Source organism: Aquarana catesbeiana, linkage group LG02 (assembly GCF_042186555.1).
Source record: "Aquarana catesbeiana isolate 2022-GZ linkage group LG02, ASM4218655v1, whole genome shotgun sequence".
NCBI classification, from domain to species: Eukaryota; Metazoa; Chordata; class Amphibia; order Anura; family Ranidae; genus Aquarana; species Aquarana catesbeiana.
This window is the reverse complement of record NC_133325.1, coordinates 697,986,373-698,001,835: the sequence shown is the minus strand read 5'-3', so window position 1 is coordinate 698,001,835 and position 15,463 is coordinate 697,986,373. Positions and strand designations below refer to the sequence as shown.

General features: G+C 40.5%; 1 protein-coding gene across 5 annotated transcripts in view; it reads right to left on the bottom strand.

The window, feature by feature from the left end:
- Nucleotides 1-15,463, bottom strand: part of SPECC1 (sperm antigen with calponin homology and coiled-coil domains 1) — a 588,472-nt gene that overhangs the window by 180,228 nt on the left and 392,781 nt on the right. For 4 of the 5 annotated variants that reach the window (XM_073616875.1, XM_073616874.1, XM_073616879.1 and 1 more), the window contains one exon: nucleotides 13,864-14,039. In XM_073616875.1, the coding sequence (XP_073472976.1) occupies nucleotides 13,864-14,039 (176 nt within the window). Of the gene's footprint in view, nucleotides 1-162; nucleotides 241-13,863; nucleotides 14,040-15,463 lie in introns of all 5 variants that reach the window. The other variant, XM_073616878.1, reaches the window with a different exon arrangement.

The following is a 15,463-nucleotide window of genomic DNA, read 5'->3' as shown; positions in this document are numbered from 1 at the left end:
ACGGCAGCCGTTCATTTTCTCGTACAGGTCAAAGGCCAACTGCTAATTAGTTGCTACAGAAGACACTTCCATATTTCACTTCAACCTTATGTACAATGTAAATCTGCTATGTGCATTCTGTTTACGATCATTAGCTGCTGTGCACTCTAGACGGTATCTTACCTCTTAACTTTGTTGCTTGCATCAGAATTTATTCTGCCAGTTCTTAGAAGGTCTTGAGCGGTGAGCATCTTTTTCCCCCTTAACAGCAGAAGGAGCACATCAGACTCATGGCCAGCCAGAGATAAACGTCCTATACAGGAAGGCTATGTGCCAATAGAGGATTTCAGTATTGGGCTCTGATCCACTGGTCCTTTATAAAGTTCTCAAAAACAGGGTGGTCCAGCTAGTGGCTAACAGGCTGCATATGTCAGCTTCCAAAATTGATCTTCTTCCATGTCTCATTGGGGAACCTCACCCAAACCCCTTTGAGACACAGGTTCACCCTCTACAGTGGTCATCACAATTTTCGACTTAAGAGAAAACTTGGCTGCAGCCACTAATCAATAAATATTTTCCAACAAGGCGTTCGATAAAAGTCAATCATTAGATCAACTTCTGTGGCGCAGGAATGGCCACACTTGAATCAAAATTCATCTGGCCCTGCTGAACCGGCTGAATTTTGATCCATCTCTAGCCAAGCTTTAGCAGTAACAATCCAACACACACATTAAACATGACTACTTTGGGCAGGTGGTGGATTTGGTAGCTCAGAAAAGAAATCTACTGGAAGGTTCCAGTGACATTTCAAAAGCCAATAGACAGTTGAACCCTGCTGAAAAATTACCCGAGACTAAATTAGTTTTACTCAAATTTTCTAATAAATTATAGCCTAATCTTATGTATATTTTTATTTAGTCTAAAGAAGCTTTCATGTAGGCAAGTTCCATCAATCTGGTATACATTATGAATTTATTACTCTAAAACAAACTATATACCTCAGATGCTGCTTGTTTATTAGTTATAGTGTATATAAACCCATAAAGAAAAACATTCTGCTTACTAGGCTAGGTTTGTACCTTCATGTCTGCATTTGTTATGCCTTTGTTTCCATATTTATTACTGAAATGCAGTCAGGATGCAAATACATATTATAAAAAAAAAAATTCCTTTTTTTTTACTATTTTTTTTTTTTTTAAATAAATACATACCCTGTTCTAGAAGCACACTAAGGACAAGGACTGCTCAACACAGATTAAAACAGCCAGGTCTCCAGTGACCTGATGTCCCTTGCTCATTGTTCCAATCAACAGTGCTGCTCAGGGAGCATGTGTGCTGCTGAATGAAGTACTAGGAGGGTGGGAGTGTCGGACCAATAAAGAACTGGGCGGCTGAGTTCTGGAGCAGCAGTCCGACTCTCTAGCATGCGGCTTACAGAAGCTATTATAGCACAAAAAAAACAAAGAAAAAACATGTTTATCACCCTATACACAGCCTGTCTGCAATTCAATAACACCCAAGCATCAACTGGGCTTTAAGGCATTCTTTTAACCGCTTCCCGAAAAGACCGCCGCAGTTTTACTGAGGCAGAATGGCACGGCTGGGCGAAACTACGTTACCTTACGTCGCCTTCACCTTTTGGCCACTAGAGGAGCGCGCACCTGCATGTGGCAGGAGCCAATGCGAGTGCCCGGCGGGCGCGTAGACCGCCGGGCTCCCGCGATCGCTCGTGACAGAGCGAGAACCATGATCTGTGTGTTTACTCAGCCGCCCGTTCTCTCAGGGGAGTAGAGACAGATCGTGTGTTCATACTAGGTAGAAACACCGATCTCTCTCTCCTCCTAGACAGCCCCATCCCCCCTACAGTTAGAACACAGTGAGGGAACACAGTTAACCCCTTGATCGCCCCCTAGTGTTAACCCCTTCCCTGCCAGTGACATTTATACAGTAATCAGTGCATTTTTATAGCACTGATCACTGTAGAATTGTCAATGGTTCCAAAAATGAGTCAAAAATGTCCGATCTGTCCGCCGCAATATTGTAGTCCCGATAAAAATAGCAGATCACCGTCATTACTAGTAAAAAAAAAAAATAATAATAAAAATGCCATAAATCTATCCCCCATTTTCTAGACGCTATAACTTTTGCGCAAACCAATCAATATACGCTTATTGCGATTTTTTTTTACCAAAAATATGTAGAATACATTTTTGCCTAAACTGAGGAAATATTTATTATAGCAAAAAGAAAAAATTTTGTTTTTTTCAAAATTTGTCGCTCTTCTTTAGTTTATAGCGCAAAAAATAAAAACCGCAGAGGCGATCAAATACCACCAAAAGAAAGCTCTATTTGTGGGGAAAAAAAAAGGGCATCAACTTTGCTTGGGTACAGCATCGAACGACCGCTCAATTGTCAGTTAAAGCGACGCAGTGCTGTATTGCAAAAAATGGCTTGGTCATTGAGCAGCCAAATCTTCCGGGGCTGAAGTAGTTAAGACAATAAAAGTGCTAAACAGCATATTCGTGTTTGCATTCTTCTCCTGCTTAATAACTAAAAACATTTTTTTTTTTTATAACAAGATGCGGGTATAATTTGCGGTTTTATAACTATTTGCACAATAGATACAAATTTTATTTACACATAACACAGAGTTTATATTAATGCTTTCTCTTGCTATCAGAGGATTAGAAATTTGCTTTTATAAAAGCTGAAACAATAATAAAAACAAAGTGGAATATTTTAACGATATTGCTGGCTTAGAGTCCATGTTATTAATACGGATGAGGAGACAAGGATAAAAGTGAGTATACATAAAGAGAGACATATTGTATAACCCAGACATATCCCCACTCACATATGCCAGAAGCCCCAGTGCCGGCTGAGAGGAATGTACAGTGCCATGTTTATGTATATACAACTTCAATTACAGTACTTAGGACACTTCCCCTAAAACCAATCCCTGGGAAGTCTGCCTGTCTGTCTCCTAGCACTGATGTCTCACTGTGAACAAGGGCAGACCAATGCCCTCGGCATAAAGACTTAAGTTGTTGGCTTTTACAGATCATGGGCTGCCTGGTTTTATAAAGCTGTGTGCAAACACTACTGCATTAAAATGTAAAGAGTAAAAATGTAGCTCTATGTGACCCATTAGCACTGATCACAGACAACAGAGAAAATCAGAGTATTGGTAACCCAATGCCTACAATCGCATAAAAGAACAATTTAGGAATACAAAAAAGTAAAACAACCATACTCACCTAGATGGCTGCAGCACAGATCTTAGCTGCAGATGTCCCCCACCGGCTCTACACCGAGAACTAAACGATCAAAGATTGCTGATCGCTCAGTAATCACTCTGCAAAGAGCCGGTGACTCTTTGCTCTGCCCCTCCAGCACTTACTGGAGCTCAGGGCTACGGAGGGGGCAGGAGTGGCTGGCTCAGTCTCCCAGTGGCTCTCTGAGAAAGCTGCCGGTCCAGGCATCACAGCAGACCCTGACTGTAAAGTTGGGATCTTTCCAGAGCCTGGACTCGACAGCGGGCTTTAGCAATCCTGTGATCCATCAGAGAAGTGGAACCAAAATTGCTTTTGCCGATACTTCTCCTTTAACATTTTAATGAAATTTCAAAAATCATTTATAACACTTTGAAATCTGCAGTTTTCATTAAGATAAAACATGGTGATCCGGCCATGAAGATCCTTGTTAAGACACTTCCTATTTTAGGATGACAACCCTCTGTCTGTGTCTCCTAATTGTGCTTCTACACTGCAGTCTCATGTGATTGGGTGACAAGTGGTCATGCCAGTATACATTGCACAGACATGTTTCACTGTTGTCACCATCAGAAAATGTGGTCCGAGAAATTCCCGTATATGCAGCAGTTGCTTGAGAGCATGCAATTAGACAGGAACTGTCAGCAAAGAGGCTGCATGGGATCAGCTGTGCTTATGCAAAACAAAGGATTATAATGGGGAAAACAATATGCAATACTAAATTTTAAAAAATGATTATAATAATTATATATACATACACACACAAAATATAAATATAAATATATATATATATATACACACACACACACACACACACACATATATATATATATATATATATATATATATATATATATATATATATATATATATATATATATATATATATATATATATATATACATACATATACAGTGGGGATGGAAAGTATTCAGACCCCCTTAAATTTTTCACTCTTTTTTATATTGCAGCCATTTGCTAAAATCATTTAAGTTCATTTTTTTTACCTCATTAATGTACACAGCACCCCATATTGACAGAAAAACACAGAATTGTTGACATTTTTGCAGATTTATTAAAAAAGAAAAACTGAAATATCACATGGTCCTAAGTATTCAGACCCTTTGCTGTGACATGTGACACTCATATATTTAACTCAGGTGCTGTCCATTTCTTCTGATCATCCTTGAGATGGTTCTACACCTTCATTTGAGACCAGCTGTGTTTGATTATACTGATTGGACTTGATTAGGAAAGCCACACACCTGTCTATATAAGACCTTACATCTCACAGTGCATGTCAGAGCAAATGAGAATCAGGAGTCAAAGGAACTGCCTGAAGAGCTCAGAGACAGAATTGTGGCAAGGCACAGATCTTGCCAAGGTTACAAAAAAAATTCTGCTGCACTTAAGGTTCCTAAGAGCATAGTGGCCTCCATAATCCTTAAATGGAAGACGTTTGGGATGACCAGAACCCTTCCTAGAGCTGGCTGTCCGGCCAAACTGAGCTATCGGGGGAGAAGAGCCTTGGTGAGAGAGGTAGAGAAGAACCCAAAGATCACTGTGGCTGAGCTCCAGAGATGCAGTCGGGAGATGGGAGAAAGTTGTAGAAAGGCAACCATCACTGCAGCCCTCCACCAGTTGGGGCTTTATAGCAGAGTGGCCTGACGGAAGCCTCTCCTCAGTGCAAGACACATGAAAGCCTGCATGGAGTTTGCTAAAAAAACACCTGAAGGACTCCAAGATAGTGAGAAATAAGATTCTCTGGTCTGATGAGACCAAGATAGAACTTTTTGGCCTTAATTCTAAGCGGTATGTGTGGAGAAAACCAGGCACTGCTCATCACCTGTCCAATACAGTCCCAACAGTGATACATAGTGGTGGCAGCATCATGCTGTGGGGTGTTTTTTAGCTGCAGGGACAGGACGACTGGTTGCAATCGAGGGAAAGGTGAATGCGGCCAAGTAGAAGGATATCCTGGACAAAAACCTTCTCCAGAGTGCTCAGGACCTCAGACTGGGCCGAAGGTTTACCTTCCAACAAGACAATGACCCTAAGCACACAGCTAAAATAACGAAGGAGTGGCTTCACAACAACGACTGTTCTTGAATGGTCCAGCCAGAGCCCTGACTTAAAACCCAATTGAGCATCTCTGGAGAGACCTAAAAATGGCTGTCCACCAACGTTTACCATCCAACCTGACAGAACTGAAGAGGATCTGCAAGGAGGAATGGCAGAGGATCCCCAAATCCAGGTGTGAAAAACTTGTTGCATCTTTCCCAAAAAGACTCATGGCTGTATTAGATAAAAAGGGTGCTTCTACTAAATACTGAGCAAAGGGTCTGAATACTTAGGACCATGTGATATTTCATTTTTTTCTTTTTTAATAAATCTGCAAAAATGTCAATAATTCTGTGTTTTTCTGTCAATATGGGGTTCTGTGTGTACATTAATGAGGAAAAAAAATGAACTTAAATGATTTTAGCAAATGGCTGCAATATAACAAAGAATGAAAAATTGAAGGGGGTCGGAATACTTTCCGTCCCCACTGTATATATTATATATACACACACACACACATACAATCATAAAATTTTGTCCCAAATTGGCTAAATAGAAGGGCAAATATGCATCTTACAGATTTACAATATTTAAATGCACAGCTGCATGCTTCCAGGCAAAAATACAATCCTCCCATTACCTACATTGCAAGTATATTAGCATATTTCATTGCAGAGTCCAGCATTGAAACTCGTTCATGGTCTCTGCACACAATCTAACTCCAGCATGTTGATAAAAGACCTCAAAAGCTTATATTATTCGCTAAAGCTCATCTCCTGACACCCCCCCACCCCCATTCCCCTTCTAACTAAATGCCTTTGCTACTTACCCAAACCATAGTCACTTGACACTCCAGTCCCCACTCTTCTCTCCTAATCTGTTGGGATCATGAGGTGGGGCCCCTCTTCTGGTGGTCACTCCTCTTCTGGATTCTGAGAGGACCCCACCGCTGGATAGCCAATAGGAAGAGTCCATGTCATGCGGACAAGAAAGTGCTAAAAAAACAGAGGGAGTCTACTGACTCTAAGCACCATACTTGAGTGCAGGAGAGAGTTTACTTTTTGGCTTCTGCTTTCTACTGACCCTGTTGCTATAAAAACTTTAAAACAAGGCATGCCAGTAAACATAAACAAGACCCGCTCCCCTTTCCTGTTGCCCCCACTGCTAAACGTAACTCCAATGCCAACAAGTCTTCAGGTACAAAGGAAAACTGACACATCAGGAGTTCTCAATCTCCTGGTCAGAACAGTAGTGATGTAGGAGGTCAGAAGGAGAAACCAGTGAGAGTTGAGGGAGGCCTAGGAGATCCACCCTCCTGGAGAAGTTTCTCTTCTGACTGCAGCAGAAGAGCTCAGCGGTACAGTTTTTTTATAGTGCATGCATGTAAAGGACCTCCACAAATGTTGTGGGAACAAGAAAGGGCAATAGAAGAAAGAGGTATGCTTTATGGACCAGTCTTTGGGCATGCATATGAAATGTCAACTGACATTTCAGTTGGGGCAAGTAGGGTAACTCCACCTTTAACAAAAAGCATTTTCTGTACTAATGAATCATTTCAAAGTCAGTTTACCACCTTAAGGATAATGTTTGCATAATGATCAAGCTTTTAGAGAGTCAAAGGCATGTGAGATCTTAGCTGTTGCTAACAGTACATAAAGGATAAACAAAATGATCCATAAATGTGAAGGGTAGAGCTACAAATGTGCAATCAATTAATCTTGTTAATAGCAGTTAAAGGCTACCTCAAATAATCCCTTCTATAATGAACAGATCTTCTGTCTGTAATTTTTCAGTTAAAGTCACCCTCTGGAATTTCTGCTGAGAGCAATATGTAAAAGCAGAGACCCAACTATAGGGCACATACAGAGCGTAGCTGCCTCTGGAGTCACACAGCCATCCTTTCATTGCAGCATTGTGTTCACAATACAGCCTAAGTCTATACAGCAGGAGTGTCCAACCTACAGCCCACGATCCGCATACAGCCCAAGATGGCTACGAATGCGGCCCAACACAAAATCTTAAGCTTACTTAAAAATGTTGACTTTCTTTTTTGGAATTTTTTTTTAAAAATGCGTTTACACTTAGCAAACACATTGAGCCAAAGAAAAATTTGACAGTGCGTCTTCACTGGACATTTATAAGTTTTATCTTCCCGAAGAAAAATATCCCATTTTTCACAATCACACCTTATTCAGGGTTTCGGCAGCACCTATATATTTGCTAGCAACTATTTTCAAGGATGAAGCACGCAAAGGCCAATATTTAAATCTAAAATATCTGACAAGCACCTTGAGAATTCATTAAGAATTGATACTACATCCATCGAGCCAGATATTGATGGGTTCGTTTAGCAAAAACTGTGTCAAATATCGCACTAGTTTTATGCTGCCCTCTTTTACTTTTATAATATAAATAAATACAAAAAAAATGTATTTTTAAGTTTTTTAATTTAAGTTTTATTACTCAGATAGATACATTATCTATATCAGTGATTGTTAACTTGTGATCCGCCTGAATTGTTTGATCATCAGCTATCCTTATTGTTAGGGTAATTTACGTGTGGCCCAAATCAATTTTTCTTTCTTCTAATGTGGCCCAGGAAGGGCAAAAAGTTGGACCACTCTTGCTATACAGGATGAAACAGCCTTTCCCCCTAAATGATTTGCCACCTGAGCCAATAATCAAATTATTATTAATAATAATAATCATTTGTGTATGGCATATTAGAGGACCCCTTTCGGATTTAGCACAAGAACCTGATACTTTACATTTTACCTTGCCGTAATCTAGATTTACCAAGAAATGTTCTTTTGCCAATCCAACTGTAATAAGTAAAATCTTACTGGTATTTTCAACTGCCTTTTTGCACACTGTTGCCCCTTCCATTGCCCTAATAAATGGGCACAGAAAATCATCATATCTGCATTCCAGAACAAAGTGATATTGTAGGACTGAAAATGGTTAATCTAACATGGTGCATTAGCCACTTTCAGAGACATGTACATATCCCCATCAAGGTTGATTATTATACTTTTTTCAGGTTAAAGCTGAACTCCAGGCACAAATACTTTTGCTTAAATATATTCCCCAATAGCCACAAATTATAATTCCACTCTGTGTTCATAAAATGCCTCTATAAACTCAGATATCACCATGCAAATGTAGCAGTGACATTATCATTTTGCTTTACATAAGCAGAGCTGTAGGAAGAACCTAGCAGACCCACCCAGTACAGGCTGCCTGTAGAAAACTACAGGAGGGGGACAATACCAAAATACCAATTCGCTATTGTCACACAACTGGGTGGGCTCATGGCGCAGTGCTCTGCGCCCCAAGCCCACCCTTATTTGAAACCAATTAGAGCCTCAGGCTCCAAAAAAAAAAAAAAAAGGCCATTGAAATCCAGGTATTCGGCACCCTGCATGTAGATTAGGGGCCGGGCGCATGGATTAGGGGGGCACTGGCCCCTGCGTCCCTTATGGATGGGCGGCCACTGGTGACCGGTCTTGATTACAGGAAAAACTGCACAGAGGTAATGTTTCACACTGGGTTACTGCACAGATCTGGATACACAAAGCGCATCAAGTTTTTAGTAAGAATACACACACCTCTTGTATTTAAATTGTATACTGTATATGTCATTTACAAAGTAATTATCCCAGAGTTCAGCTTTAATTGTACATTTAGGAAAATTGTATTAACAGCTTCTAGAAAAAGGTTTTTTAGGTTTATTCTGAATCTACTACAAATTAAGAATAGCTCATGGCACTGCTGTGGACAATAGACATTTAACAATCACAGTATTTAATTAAAACACAAAATTACCAAAAAACAGAAGTAAAACAGAGTTATTGTACAGAAATTATACTTGGGAAAGTGTTAAAGTTACACTTCACCAGTAAAAGCACAAAACGCACAAACAAAACACATGGCGAAGCAGAAGCACATACACAGACCAGATATGTGGTAATTACTTGCAGTGACTGTTACTTGTAAGTATGCATTGCTTCGGCCAGGAACTGTGCATGTTCTATATAGAAATCAGAGCCTATTTCACAAGCTGCCTCACTTAAAAATAATGTACATTGTATGAATAGCTTCAAGAGCTCAGAAAATAGTTCTTTTAAAATATAGTCAAAATTAAATGGTTACCACAGTTTCATCTCACAGTGTATATTCCCTATGTGAAAATTGAAATGGCCAATTTAGTTTTAATATTTTTTGAACAAATTAAACATTTATTTTGAATATTTTCTTCCTTGACAAGTTTTGTTTTACTAGTTATAGCTGGCTTTTTTATAAGAAAGCCCTACACTGCTCACTTAGGCAAGGCATAAATGAGTCAATTTTCATGATGAAAGGAAAGAAAACTGCTAGATTTCTCCATCAACACGGGAATGCCTCCTGCAGCACTAGGAGGTTCTGCCAGTGGCCAGGCGCAGGGAGCTTCCCGGCCGGTGAAACACAATGATTACGGTTAGTGGCTATAGCTGCTGTATGAAAAAAATTGACAGGCTGGTTATACTCAAGTCAATCAATGGATCGACTTGGGAACAATCAGCCTGCCCATACATCGACTGAATCTCGGCCGGATAATCCTAAAGAAAACCCATACGGACCTGTTAGGAGGTGGTAATTATCAGACTCATTCTATGTTCTGTCTGTGTAATCCGATGTGCTGCTAGTAAAGTCTATTAACAATATAGCCCATTCCGACGCTTCAGATCAAAGCAACAAATCAGTTTGCTGGAAATCAGCCTCAAGAGCACCTACAGTGGTTATAAAAAGTCTACACACCCCTTTCAAAATGTCAGGTTTCTGTGAAGTAAAAAATTAGACAAAGATAAATCATTTCAGAACTTTTTCCACCTTTAATGTGACCTATAAACTGTATAACTCAGTTGAACAACAAACTGAAATCTCTAAAATAATATGGTTGGATAAGTGTGCACACCCTTAAACTAATACTTTGTTGAAGCACCTTTTGATTTTATTACAGCACTCAGTCTTTTTGGTTAGGAGTCCATCAGCATTGCACATCTTGACTTGGCAATATTTGCCCACTCTTCTTTGCAAAAACACTCCAAATCTGTCAGATTGCGAGGGCATCTCCTGTGCACAGCCCTCTATAGATCACCCCACAAATTTGCAATCAGATTCAGGTTTGGGTTTTGGCTGGACCATTCCAAAACGTTATTCTTCTGGTGAAGCCATTCCTTTGTTGCTTTGGATGTATGTTTTGGGTCACTGTCATGCTGAAAGATGAAGTTCCTCTTCATGTTCAGCTTTCTAACAGAAGCCTGAAGGTTTTGTACCAGCATTGACTGTCATTTGGAACTGTTCATAATTCCCTCTACCTTAACTAAGGCACCACCATGCTTCACGTTGGGTATGGTGTTCTTTTGGTGATGTGTAGTGTTGTTTTTGTGCCAAACATATCTTTTGGAATTATGGCCAAAAAGTTCAACCTTGGTTTCATCATACCATCACACATTTTCCCAAATACTTTTGGGAGACTACAGATGTGTTTTTTCAAATCTAGCCGGGCTTGGATGTTTTTCTTCGTAAGAAAAGGCCTCCATCTTGCCACTCTACCCCATAGCCCAGACATATGAATAATATGGGAGATTGTTGTCACATGTACCACACAGCCAGTACTTCCCAGATATTCCTGTAGCTCCTTTAATTTTGGCAGCCTCCCTTTCTCCACTTGATGATGACTGTCTTCATTGTGTTCCATGGCATATCCAATGCCTTGGAAATTCTTTTTTACCCTTCTCCTGACTGATACCTTTTAAGAATGAGATCCCTCTAATGCTTTGGAAGCCCTCTACAGACCATGGCTTTTGCTGTAGGATGCGACTAGGAAAATGCCAGGAAAGACCTACTAGAATAGCTGAACTTTATTTGGGGTTAATAAGAGGCACTTTAAATGATGGCAGGTGTGTACTGACTCCTATTTAACATGAATTTGAATGGGATTGCTAAGTTCTGAATACAGCTACATCCCCAGTTATATTATAAGGGTGTGCAAACTTATAAAACCACATTATTTTATTTTTTTATTTTTACTTTCCCTCCCTAAAACATTTCAGTTTGTTTTTCAATTGAGTTGTACAGTTTATAGGTCACATTAAAAGTGGAAAAAGTTCTGAAATGATTTATCTTTGTCTCATTTTTATTACAGCACAGAAACCTGACATTTTAACAGGGGTGTATAGACTTTTTATATCCACTGTATTATTCCTGCAAAATTTTATATTCACTTGGCTACAAAGCCTAAAGGAAAAAAAAACATTTTTCATTAACCACAATAAAAATGTTTAAAGAACCACAATCAGCAATATAACCTTACGTGCTTCTATCGTGACAAGTTTCCTATGGGGCTATACCCCTGTCAATTTGGGAAGTCATTCTTAGTATTAATGAGGTGTACATTTTTACATTATCATGTGATTATTCTGGTAGCTCTGGTTATGAAAGGAAACAGTTTATGAGGTAGAAGATATGCCATGGAATAATACAGCAGCTTTAAGTCCTCTGGCTTGCTCAGCAATGCTCCCTTATCTGGCTGCCTCCAAGATACTCTAAAGCCCCGTTCAATGGCTGTCTCAACTGTTAGGCCGCTTCTTCATTTGCCTCAAATCTCCTCTAAAGCTCTTCCTTCTCCAGCCTGCGAGCTGCACTAAAGCCCCTCCTGTGGTTACAACAAATATAATTTAAAAAAAACAAAACCCTATTTTTCTATTTCCGTGCAGCTCTAAAGCTCACCACACAGGTTACAATCTGATTGTACAATTTCCTTTAGATCAGTGGTCATCAACCCTATCCTCAGGGCCCACGAAAAGGCCAGGTTTTATGTATTACCTTGGGGAGATGCAGACTAGAATACTGCAAACACTGAGCAGCAAAGTTATCACCTGTGATGTATTTCAGTTATCTTGCAAACCTGGGCTGTTAATGGACCTTGAGGACAGGGTTGATGACCACTGCTTTAGATCTATTATCATCTAATACAAGCACCTGCAGATTGATTAGATAGTTTAGGTAGGTCCTCATATTACATAATTTTGATAAATCTAAATTTGATTGTACAGACAAACTGTAACATGTATGGTGTTCCTAACACCCCTCTTTCATTTCCCTCAGGAGTTGTATAAAGCCCCTCCTTCAGAGCTGATCTAAAGCTACCCTTTTCCCTATGCCCAGAGTGTTTTAGGTTCCTCCTTCCCCATCTTAGAACACATCTAAAGGCTCTCCTCCCAATCTCAAAACTTCTCTAATGCCTGTCCTTCCCCATCTCAGAGCTGATGTAATGCCTCTCCTCCCCCATTCTAGGACTGCTTTAATGCCTCTCCTCCCCATCTCACAGCCGATCTAATGCCTCTCCTTCCCCATCTCAGAGCTGATCTAATGCCTCTCCTCACCCATCTCAGAGTTGATCTAATGCCTCTCCTCACCCATCTCAGAGTTGATCTAATGCCTCTCCTCACCCATCTCAGAGTTGGTCTAATGCCTCAACTTCTCCATCTCAGAGCTGATCTAATGCCTCTCCTCACCCATCTCAGAGCTGATCTAATGCCTCTCCTCACCCATCTCAGAGCTGATCTAATGCCTCTCCTCACCCATCTCAGAGCTGATCTAATGCCTCAACTTCTCCATCTCAGAGCTGATCTAATGCCTCTCCTTCCCCATCTCACAGCTGATCTAATGCCTCTCCTCATCCATCTCAGAGCTGATCTAATGCCTCAACTTCTCCATCTCAGAGCTGATCTAATGCCTCTCCTTCCCCATTTCACAGCTGATCTAATGCCTCTCCTCATCCATCTCAGAGCTGATCTAATGCCTCAACTTCTCCATCTCAGAGCTGATCTAATGCCTCAACTTCTCCATCTCAGAGCTGATCTAATGCCTCTCCTTCCCCATTTCACAGCTGATCTAATGCCTCTCCTCATCCATCTCAGAGCTGATCTAATGCCTCAACTTCTCCATCTCAGAGCTGATCTAATGCCTCTCCTTCTCCATCTCAGAGCTGATCTAATGCCTCGCCATCTCAGAGCTGATCTAATGCCTCTCCTTCCCCATCTCAAAATTAATCTAATGCCTCTCCTTCCCCATCTCAGAGCTGACCTAATGACTCTATTCCCCCTCTTCCGAGCTGCTCCAATGCCTCATCTTGCCCATCTCAGAGTTGCTCTAAGGCTCTCCTCTCCCATCTCAGAGTTGCTCTAATGCCTCTATTCTCCCTCTTCCGAGCTTATCTAATGCCTCTCCTTGCCCATCTCACAGTTGCTCTATTGCCTCTATTCTCCCTCTTCAGAGCTGATCAAATGCCTCTCCTTGCCCTTCTCAGAGGAAATGCCTCTAGTGAGGTTGCCTCTAGTAAATTTATTTTTACCCCATTGATGTTTAGCAGAGATTATCATCTTTCTTGATTTAACATTGACCAAGCAACATACTGGATCAGTTACTGTAGCCTGAATAATAAACGCTCTTGTAGTGAGACAAATGTCAGAACACAGAAAGAGAACAGTAAACATATCAGTCTGACCTGCTGCCCTTCATGTCTTCTAGTTCTCCATGAAGCCGGGCGTTCCTCTCTTCTTCCTCATGCAGCCTTCGTTTTACAGCCCGCAATTCCTGCTGAACTTCACATTTAATGTCATTGGCAACCACCACTGCTGTCTGTAAATCTGCTTGAAATCGCTTCCATTCTTCAGCATCCTCCTGTGTGAACAAAAGTTAGAGGTGGTCCACATATAACTGACACATTCACATCTTAAAAAAGGAATTCACTCATTTTATGATTTGTATGGCCCTTTCCTCTCATCTAACTGCAGCAGTAAATCCTGCTCTCCATACCATCTCAAGTCACATCAGAAGTGTCCGTCTTTTTTTCTAATGGAGAAAAAGTTTGAGCATTATAATCAATCTTTTTTAATCCTTATTAATATTGTGAGGATGATGGTGCCCAGAAAGGTATCAGACCACACCACTTGAAGTGACAGAACTATAGGGATAAACTCCATCAAAGAAATGCAGGAATTCTCAGTCCAAGGTATGGGCATTGGGTACACCACCATATGGTTTGCCAACATGCAAGAGTCACCCAAACAGAATAACTACATCTCCAATAAACTATTGATGGTGCGCTATCAATTTGGAGCACAAAAAATTGACTGATGGAATGCGCAAAATATTTGCTCATGTTGAAAGATTTGAAAAACATGAAGCAAATAGTGCACCAAATATTAAAGTAGAAATTCACCTTTTAACAAAAAATAAATGCACATTTTTCTTGCAGGTAAATTCAAAATGTGCATTTATTTTCTTTTTGTTTCTGGAGCTTCTAAAGCATTGCACCAGCAACAGGTCTCCTGCAGACCTATCAGTGTATCTGTGTGACCGTATAATCTGACAGGAAGCATGAACGAACTACCACAGCGCTCCACAGTGCCATGGTAGCTCATTGAAAACTACAAGCCAAGAGCCACAAAGGCTGTTGGGACTTGTAGTTTGCCATTCACAGAGGACTGTAATTGAGTGACGTGGACGGAGTCCAGCTCAGGGCTCCAAATATGGATGTAACGTGTAATGAAAGGTGAGCTTATCCTTTAAGAAATCCAAATTGCAACATGTCCTATAAAAGTCTCAATCTACACCAAATAAATAATGGTACAGAAAATGAGTACGTCAATATTTAGCATATTGGAGGTGTACAGTAGTTCGCCAAGAGGACGCAGCGGAATATGTTTTCAGTACCATTATTTAAGCCCAATTCCAGTAATGCCGTGTACACACGGGCGGACTTTTCAGCATCAAAGATCCGTCGGTCTTTCCAAAGGACTTTCGACGAACTTTTGACAGACTTCTGACGGACTTTCGAACGAACGCACTTGCCTACACATGATCACACCAAAGTCGGACGGATTCGTACATGACAACCGGACTAAAATAAGGAAGTTGTTAGCCAGTAGCCAATAGCTGCCCTAGCGTCGGTTTTCGTCCGTCGGACTAGCATACAGACGGGCAGATTCGACTCGAGTCCGTCAGAAAGATTTGAAACATGTTCCAAATCTAAAGTCCTAAATTATCCGGCTATTGGATGGAAGTGATTGAGGATAGAAATAGGTTTTTTGATTTGAGTCTTA